The 10,429-nt window shown below is 39.8% G+C and overlaps 1 protein-coding gene across 1 annotated transcript; it reads left to right on the top strand.

Moving 5' to 3' along the window:
* Nucleotides 1-5,229: 5,229 nt before the first annotated feature.
* On the top strand, nucleotides 5,230-9,532 carry LOC141908236 (myeloid leukemia factor 1-like). Its single transcript, XM_074798175.1, has 5 exons — nucleotides 5,230-5,381; nucleotides 5,754-5,988; nucleotides 6,478-6,612; nucleotides 7,202-7,361; nucleotides 8,134-9,532. The coding sequence occupies exons 1-5, from the start codon at nucleotides 5,332-5,334 to the stop codon at nucleotides 8,304-8,306; spliced, it is 753 nt and encodes a 250-aa protein (XP_074654276.1). The 5' UTR covers nucleotides 5,230-5,331; the 3' UTR covers nucleotides 8,307-9,532.
* The last annotated feature ends 897 nt before the right edge of the window (nucleotides 9,533-10,429 follow it).

Below are 10,429 nucleotides of genomic sequence, written 5' to 3'. Positions count from 1 at the left end.
CGTGATTCCTACTACGACCGCGTCCTGGTTTACTATTTCGTCGGGAATAATACCAGTAGGCGATTCGCCTGCTGGTTTCATTTCATTGAGCGCCGATTCGGACGATTCCAAATTCGATCGTTGCTGTAATCCGGTAACGTCTGATACTAACACGTTGGAGTTCGTTAACATCGGTTCAACGCGGTCGGATTCGTGACAGTTGTCGATTTTGTTAAAATCACTCGTATTTTCGTTCTTCGTCGATGCGGCTGGTTGCAGACGAATTTGGTTAATTCCCACGAGCGACTGAGATGCCTCCTGTCCTTGTTGGATGACGTTGACGGTTTTGCAACAGGGCTCAGCGGCGATAATCGCGTCCTCGACTGTAATGTTAACTTTACTCGAATCGTTCTGATGATTTCCGACCGTTTGGAGTCTGATCAGAATTTTTTCGCTCTTCGGCTCGTCGCCAGTTACGGATTCGCCGTTGATAATCGTCGCGTCGTCGCAGCCTATCAAACTCCACTGGTTCTCGTCGCTGTGGTTACTGGCCGACGCGCATGACTTTTTACCGTCGGCCATCGCCAATGAAACGGCGCTGAAATTGCTGGCCAGTAAAAGGGCGCTTCTGGTTGGCTCGTTGACGTAAACTCGTTCGTTACCGATAGTTACATAGTCCACATCGGCTAACATAGCAGCCGCCGATCTGTTGTTATCGTCTGTATTGCTGCTACTTGTCAACGCACAATGATTTTCAAAATCGGTTTCGGAATTATGAGTAAACTCGCTGTCTACTTGCTGATCAACGGCCGATGTTTTCTCATAATTAGTAGATGGATCACTACTATCTCCCGCTCCAGCGCCCATTTTGACAGTGAACAGATTGTTGCCAGTCTTTTTCACGGCTCGTAAAACGCATTCTGGAAAAGTAAATCGAGCTTTCAGTTTTTTTTTTTTGGGGGGGGGGGGGAGGGGGGTCGAACGAATTCCCGCAAAAAAAACTACAGTGCTTTTAACAATGCTTTTGAAGGTGCATAAAACTCATTTCATTTGGGCAAAATGCCCAATACTCCTTTAAAACTCCTTCAATTTTGAGAAATAGGCAATTTGAATTTTTGAATATTTTTGAAAACTCGTTATATATCCTGGAATGATGGTCTATAGCAGACCCTGATATCAAGCAGAAACGTTACACTAGAACGGAAATCACTCGCGGGCCATATAGCAAATTTTCATAGGGAGGACCCCCGACACACACCCGTCCAGCCATAGAAAGAACGAACCCAACCGCGCTACGGGCCGACGTAAGTTTTGATCTTACCAGACCCAGAGATATCTAGAATTGACTCAGTTGGATAAACGGTCATACTGATCACTTCCACCAGCACCTCGGCCCACGACTGACTTTGTTTGACGCTCCAGTGATTCGACACGTTCTTTCGGTAACATTTGTTGAATTTCAGGCGTACGTCATCCCTGCTGTTCCGATGGCAGAATATCGCAGGCGTTACCGCATTTAGAACGGTTCCATCTGATTTGCAACGAGAGGCAGAAAACATTACAGATAATTACATTTAATCCGATTACTGATTTAAAACCGAACATTGAATAAAAACGAAGAATACCAGCGTATTTGATCTTTTCTTTCTTCGAGTCATCTGTGAAATACCACAAGTCGGTGAATGTGTACAGGCCTTTCAACATGTCGTAAACGTAGGCCATATAAGACAGGCTTTCATTGCTTGGTAAAATCACCAGACAGCTTTCGGCGTTGATTAGTTTCGCTGAGCGCGAGTTGAAATCCTGTACGAGCTGGATCGCCCACTTGGCTAACTGTACATTTATATCCTACAAGACCAAAATCCAGTTCATATTTTTGCTTTAAACACGTTCATCACAATTATCATTTGTCTCGATACATCAAAGATTCAACGAGCGATTATCCCCAGTTGAATATATTTCATAGATACACGGTAGTGTCGCAAAAATATTTCAACAAACACCCGAATTGATCGGACCCCATTTGAGCGATGTCTACTGTATATTAAAAAAAAATTTAGAGGCAAAACCACGACATGTAAAATTCATTGATGGAGTGGGCGGTTTTATTCATCCTCATATTTCGTATTTCTCGCGAACGATGGCGAGTGTAAGATGAGATGGCATCGAAATTCAATACAGTTTCCACCATGAAGCAATTGCATAACTAACGACAGTTTATTTTTGCGATAAGGGAATATAATCGTACAAGGAGGAAATGAGAGATCCTTGTATTACCCGTATTATATCAAGGTGACCTCGTGGAAATTCCGGGAATCATGAGAACTCCAACTACAGTCAACCCCCGATATACCGCCATCCCCAGGGGTGGATCTATGGTCTAAGGAGGGGAGCAGGAAAAATGAGGGCACATCTCGGTAAATAAGGGCACACTCGAGTGCGAAGTTCCTAATCTGGAGGAGGTCTGGGTCTCCCTGAGAAAATTTTCTAAATTTGATGCAATTTTAGAGCTATCTGGGCTTTTCTGGTGGAAAGTCACCAGAAAACATCAACTATATCTATATTTTTGAAACACCCAATAAGGTTGATTTAGTTTTAGAAAAAATTAACTTAAAAGAAGGTGCTCCCCCTGACCCCGCCAACCGCTAGGTTTTGAGCGGCATAGCGGGGGTTGACTGTATATGAGTAATCGAATCAAATCGTTAAAAGGACCATTTTCATTCATCTCACCTTCCTCAAATCAATGATCAGGAGTTTGATATGTTTGACATTCAAAGCGTCCAACGTCTGCCTGTTCAAATCTTTTACATTTTTGTCGATTATTTTCACGTCTGCTGATGGAGTTTCAAATTCTCTCTGCGAAAGATTTGTTGTCCATTCCTCGACATCGTCTGCCTCGAATGTTGTTTTGTCCCTGAAAACACAGTTCAAAAAATTTAAAATCGTTCTTTCGTTTTTATGCTTCACGAATGCGCTACGATAGGATTGCCATGACATAACGAAAATATACAATCTGCTTAAGGGAATGTTGATGATTAGCAAAAAATGACATATTGTTTTTGTTTCTCTGACGATAGAGTTTGGATAAACTCGGTCACACTAGAAAGTTATTAAGTAATCGACTGTGGGTTTAATCAACTCTGAACGACTACTGAGATCTATATCACGTAAGTTGATATTCTCTGATAAATGTTTCAGGCGAATTGATAATTGTTTGAATATAGAAGGAAATAACCTTTCTACACTATCGCAAATCATACACTCTCAGAGGGGCGGATCCAGCCTAGCGCTACTACAGAATGAGCAGTGGGCTCAGGTTTGTAGAAGTATTCGAAAATAATAAACTTCCATATATTTTGTTGATGCATAGAAGGATAGAATTGATGGATAGAATGTGCTCAAAGCCCTAAATATTCAAAACTTTCTATGACATAGATGACCTTCCGCGACTGGGCAAGACTCAGAACTATAAGGCTAGATCCGCCCCGCTGACGGTATAGACAATTACTTGTTCATATTTTTAGGAACCATGGTTAGTCCTCCGCCGGTGACGAGTTTACGGCGTCGATAGAGCGACGAGTCCAAAACCGCTAGAGATGGAATGTGAGCTTGCACCGATTCTGGATCCAATTCTTCGTTCGCGATCGCTTCGATTTCTTGTTTGAATATAGTTGAAATGGGAGTCATTTCGGAAACGACTCGTTGGCGCATTCGATTCACGCATTTCTCCGCTTGGATTTTCGCGCCCTCTGCCACGTGCGTATGTATTCCACTAATTGCCAATAATCTGGAATACAACAAAAGCTCAGTGGAATACCCTTCCGGCATCAGTTGTCCAGACCAAGCCACCTGAATCCTTCAGGAGGCTGGTATCTGCACACCCCATAAATTCTGAAACCCGTTTTAAGCGTTTTTAAAAGTGTATATACATTATTTCTTCTATTATTATCATTAATTAGATTCTTTTTCTTCCCCCAGACGCGCGCGCTCAAAAAATGTTCGCGAATGCGAGTGTGGTGGAGCATGAATGAATAAATGAATGAATGAACGGGACACTAGTTATAAACCTAATCGTTGGTGGCAAGCTTTCATACTCGGATGGGCTTGAAAAAATGTATCCGATCGTGAATTAAACCACAGAAAGGCTTTTTCTACTGACTAACGGGACGGGACACCAATCCGCGCGATTGATTGATAGGTTGAATGAATAAATGAATCCCTCGTTTACACTGGGGCCAGCCGACACTCACTTGTCTCCTGGAACCGATGTAGTAAGTCTAGCGTTGCATCCTTGTATCGTGCATTTCCAGTATATCCTACTCGGTTTTGCCAGTGAAAGTCGGAATTTAAATCCATCTTTGATGATACTTCGGCCTCCGCGTTGAGTTGCTATGAACTCTATCGAACCCAGGTTACCCGGCTCCGGTTTCGCCTCTGCAGCCGTAGATTCGACCGCCGGTTTCGTTTTTTTCGCAAAACTGGGCGGAGATGATGTCGAGGACGGGCTCTTGCGTTTTTCTGGTAATTTTAATTCCGACGAAGAAATAAGCACATTTTCTGTAGGTATTTTCGACGACTCTTGGTCTGTGCCATCAGCTACTAGAGTTTTTCGGGGAATTCCTTTCTTTTTCGGCATACTAATAATGTTTATCTAAAATCGAAATAAAGATCCAAAAATCTAAACGAATTCATTTTTTATAAATTGATTCATTAACGAAGTTACTTAATTTTTGTAAAACAAGGCCTTTATTTTGCTTGCCCTACTCCTAGTGGGAACGCGGCACACTATTCGGTGTATTTTTTCTTTCCAGATAGCATTCAAAATGTACAGAAATAACGAATTAAAAGCATCTAGAAAGAATCAAGATATATTAAAGCACTTACCCGACTCCTATTCTAATGCGTTCATCTAATCATTTTGATAAATGTACAACCTGTAGGCGAAGGCAAATGATACATGGGCGAAAAGTCATTCAGCAGGCCAAATAATAGTACACATTAGTTTCTTATTTCTTGAATGGTAAATTTTCTTAATCTAATCGGATAATTGAGAAATCGTAATTGAATGCAAAGTACCATTGGTTATCATCGTGCTTAAGCTAAGGTTACGGGATATTAAGAGCATACTTTCGACATATGGTGTGTGCATCGTATTGTAAACTGAGGAAGAAAAAAAAAATGATTTGAATTGAATTGCGTTAATTGTGGGATTCGAATAGAGCGAAGCGGAAGCGTAGAATGTTCCAGAACAATCCAAGGTCGTCCGTAGTTTCCTTGTCAACATACGCCACGAAAGATTTTGACAGCTGCAAAAATCCTTTCTCTGAATTTAGCCCTAAAATCGATTATAAGATGCTCGGAAGAGGATTTTTCTCACCTTTCGACGATGACCCATTTTTCAGGTAGGTTCTGGAACATTCGTGGACGTGATAAATATGCGAGAAATACCCACAAAAAACGGGTGTCGTCCAGAATAGTCCGTCCAGAAACAAGTTGAAATTACTCCATAAATCATTATCAATATCATAAAGGGCGCCTATATAAGGGTACCTGAAGCATTCTCAGTTATTTATATTTCTTCATTATTGATTGTGGAAACTTCAAGACAGGACTGCCTGATTTAGACTTAGCAGTACATTGCTCGTCTATAGAGAAATCGACTGGAAATATACCTATTATTAGTTTATCCAACCAGCACAGAGGAGAGCTCAAAAAAGAGCGATACTAATAATATTAATAAAATATTAAAAGTCATTTTCGTGAACTGTTTTCAGCGGTCATCGTCGACACATGCAAGGGGTACAGTCGATGTTTAATGACAGTTTCTTCCAACCGTTCAACCCGATGGATCGAAACCCAGCGGCCGCCATCACCAACGGAGAAGTCCGTCGCGGTGTCGCGGCCAGTCGCCAGTTAGCTCCGATCGATATGTTCAGTCAAATGGACAGTATGATTGGAAATATGCACAGTCAAATGAATAACATGATGGGAAATATGCAGAGACAATTTGTAAGTTTCGTAAATTTCCTCTTTATTTTGATTTTCTACCATGTGTGTTGTCAGAATACTAATGCCTATTTCAACTTTGCTTGAGAGGATATTAGGTGGCCCAGCTCGGACAGTTTTGGTTTGTAAGCACATACCTGATATAGGCCTTGGTCTTAATAGGACCTTGGATAAGCCTATTTCTAAAAGCCAATCTGATCATAAAAGCTTTCACCAATGATAAGTGGTCAGTTAGAAACTTGCCTGTGGTTTAGTTTCACAATCGGATGTTATCATAAGTCCATCCGATTGTGAAAGCTTACCACCAATGATAAGTTGACTAGTTACTATCTGGATACCAGTTGATACTCCTTGTTAACAGAAAATAGCTAGATACTTGACTACTATAGTGTGAAAACCTCAAGGAACATCCCACATCTAGACCCAGTCCAGAGTCAAATCAGTTCATAGATTGGTTGATGATTAAATGAAACTTTTGTTTTCTTTTTGTAGCATCAAGTTCAAAATGATCCCAATTCGCATTGCTATACACAATCGACTGTGATGTCCTATTCAAACGTTCCCGGTCAAAACGGTCAACCGCAAATTTACCAGGCTACTTCATCAACGCGGACAGCACCTGGCGGGGTAAGCTTAATATTCACTGAGTGCAGGAAACATCGATGAATTTGCTGGCTCGACCCACCACTTCAGACATTCATTATTTCAATTTCATATTGTCCTGGCATCATTCAGGACATCATGTTAGACAGGGAAGCCGCTGCCCGGAAAACTCGGGGAATCAGAAAAATCTAGAAAAAACACGGAAAACTCAGGGAATTTGGATATGTTATTGACCACATGTTTCTTTATCGATACGTGATTCATAAAAAATTCAATGAATTGTAACAATCTGAACCAAAACAATTTATCTGATTTACTACGGGAATTTTGTGTGCGTTAAAAAATGGAAAACCATGGGAAATTCGGGAAATTTGTAAATTGATAATCGACGATCTTTCAATTTATTTTCTGACAGTCTGGAAGTTAGGACTAAACGTCATCATCGGGGAAATGAAACATGAAACTAGATTAGATAAAACATTTTTTGGTTTCTCCGATGATGAAGTCGAAACTGTCAGAAAATGAATTGAAAAATCATCAACTATGGGTTTTGTTCAATAGGACTATCAGTCTCTACCAGTCATAATTTGTTTTTGTTCATTGTTTATTTTAGATTAAAGAAACTCAGAGATCAGTTCGTGATTCACGACGTGGAATCGATAAAATGGCAATCGGGCATCACATCGGCGACCGAGGCCACGTTGTTGAACGTTCGAGAGACAGGAACGCTCGTACGGAAAATGAAAATCAGGAATACATCAACATCGACGAAGGTAAGTCTCGAAAGAATGTACGTTATTTAGAATCGAAGGGCTATTCATGCGTTACCTAGATTTCCATCGGATTCTGAAATTGCCCACTTCTCGCTATAATAGGTAATACTTCAAATTGCGTACAGGGAGTTAAAAGATCGGACTTTGAACGCACATACTTCACACCTGACTAAAACTATTATTTGAGACTTGTTCCTACGCATTTTATGAGGTCAACTACTCCCAAAAATATAAAATACTCAGAAAATTGTTCAGTTCTTTTGAACTTGAGATGAAATGACTAATTTTTGGTGAAAACTGCTACTATCAGAGATATCAGGTAGTTAGTCTGGTCTGATACTTTACGTATCGCCCTGAACTGAATTTCTTAATCCTCAGGACAAAAATTCATGATCACTAAATTACAGATAGATGAATATTGAGTACAGTTTAGTTTGAATATCGATAGTTTAATAAGACGGTGCACAGGTACCGCAACCACTAGTTACTTTCCAAAATTTAAGAAAATTTATGAATCTTTTTACAACACAAGACCCAAATATCTAAGGCAGAAGGCAACCTCATGTAGCCATCATTGTGTACATTGAATTGCGTATACTTTATAAAATCTGGAGTATCTATAACAGTATGACTAAACTGTTTACTTTTGTACTCGAAAAGATTGATTAAATTCGGGAGCAATGAATTTAAATCTGGATCTGAAAAAAATCCCCGGCTTCATATGCGTTGAATTCAATGTAAGACAACGACGCCATTTTTTCGTTACTTGTAGAAGATCTACCGCGGTTCCGCAGCGAATGGGATGAAAAGACGCGACCGATGAATCATCATCGGTCGCTGCAGGATCGACGAGACCGACGTAACCGCGAGGAAAACCATCGACATCGCCGGCAAGATCGACAACATCGCGGCGCGATCGAAGACGCGAGTAGGGATCGCGAATGAGATATCCGACCAGTCTACCGACCCTACACTACCACTATTCATTTCACTACTTCGTAGATTCCGCTATTTTTAATACGTCGATCCTTTCAAATCTGATTACTAGTTATTTCGCTAATCTGACAAAAGAAAAAATATATTCCGTATCATTTTCAATTCATTCTAGCTTACAGTGTGTAATATTTTGGCTATGAAAACTTTTCCTGCCGGCAGATTTAGATGCATACTCATAAACATTGATTCCTGCCGGCCGAATATCATTCCATATCTAATCATGTGAATTGTTATTTTTTTGAATGTATTTCTGTGTTTGAATTCTATATGCTGTAAATTCTTTCTATTGCTTGTATGATTGTTCGATTGAATTTAAGTATAGTGGACAGTAGACTTCACTTTACTCGGGCATTGTTGACAGTAGATTCCACTTGGGTACTTTTCTCGGGTATCGTTGGCACTGTGAGTATTTCACCAAATTGACTGCATCTTGAAATAATAGTGAAAGTTATTTTGAAAGAAACGTTCTCAAGAATTCGCCATTTGAGCAATTGTACCGAAACGGAGGGATCTACTTACTATCTCAAAAATGAATTTAGGCATGAAAAAATTCCTAACATCCGTCTTGGGCAAAGAGAAGTTCGGCGAGATTTCACTGCATTCTCAATATTGTATGTTCTATTAATGGATATAGGTGTAAACTATTCATATCGTCCAGGGATCATTCTTGTAACAACTATTATTAGGGTTCGAAGATTTCGAGTAACTGTAGTTGGAAACTAATCATCTGTTAAAAACAAATTTTTGTATTTAACTCCTAGAAATACGTTACTTAAATCAATTGGTTTCATTGCACGTCTCCTGCATTACAGAAACCTACGCATTGGTAGAATAACCACACTCTAAAAACCCACTACGTATTTATTCTTATTACTTATGCTTTGTTTCCGTTTTATGTTTAGTCATCGTTCATTCGAATAAGTAGAAAATATGACGTTAAACATAGTTAGAAAGATATCATTCGAGCCGTTTAGAGCCTAAAGCAAGTCGCATTTATGAGGTCACATTGAAAATTCTAAAACTGTGTCATTCGAAATTTTAGACGTATAAATTTGAGAAGCAGTTCGAATAAAATCGGTTCTGATCATTTTGCTTGTTAAAAACATGTCGTACAGTCATGTCGTACAGTTGTGTTATTTATTCTCTGTGTTGTGTATATAAAACAAACGTTTGCTTAGACGAATAAATGTTTTTCATTGTAGATAGTGAATTATTTATATTTAATGCGTTTGTTTTCATAATCCAAGATTCTCAGTCGAGTTTAGGGCCTTTTAAAAAGTCGCCTTCATTCACGTCAGGCTGGCAGACGATGTCTATATTTAGCAAATACTAAGGAATATAAGGCCTTCTTTTATAGTTGCCTGGAGTACGGATTCTTTTTCAAGAAAAAAACGGGAGGGTGAAGGGAAAAAAATAGATAATCGACGCTTTAAGGATGGAAGGGAACAGGAAAAAAATAGAGAAAAAATTTTTCTATGGTATTTCCACGTAAAACCTCGGAAGGACTGCAGAAAAAATTAATAAAGTGAAAATCGATGAAAATTGTGATGAATTCAATTCAAATGATGGAAGAAATGAAAAACACCAACTTTTTTTGCGAATCATGACGCTGAAAATTAAGATGAATATATATAACTTACAAGTAATGTTACTAGGTTGAAAATCAGGACGGGCAAAACAAAAAGGATTTTTTGGTTGAAAAATTGTCATGATAACAAAAGGCCCAATTGCACTTCTGTATCGTGTGATTTATGGGTGACGTTGTCAACTGGACCCAGTCCCGTAAATACGCCTCCCCTTATTCAGACATGGACCAACTCGGGAATCTCGAATTTATTGGGTGATCTCGGGGTCTGACTGAGTTCGCCCTTTTCGCCAAGACCTAGATCGTTAAAACCTGCAAAGATCGTTAAAGATTGTTTTCTTCTGGATCCCAGCCTTCCAATTTCCCTAAACCCGCCCCTGCAACTCGGACGAAATTTCTGATTCCTATCTTCATTTCCGGTCCTTGTCTCGGGACTCCGCATTACTCGGACCAATTTTGCTGATGAGTCAGTCAGTCAGTCAGTCAG

Source organism: Tubulanus polymorphus, chromosome 7, assembly GCF_964204645.1.
Source record: "Tubulanus polymorphus chromosome 7, tnTubPoly1.2, whole genome shotgun sequence".
Classification (NCBI taxonomy): Eukaryota; Metazoa; Nemertea; class Palaeonemertea; order Tubulaniformes; family Tubulanidae; genus Tubulanus; species Tubulanus polymorphus.
This window is presented reverse-complemented; position numbering and strand designations above follow the sequence as displayed.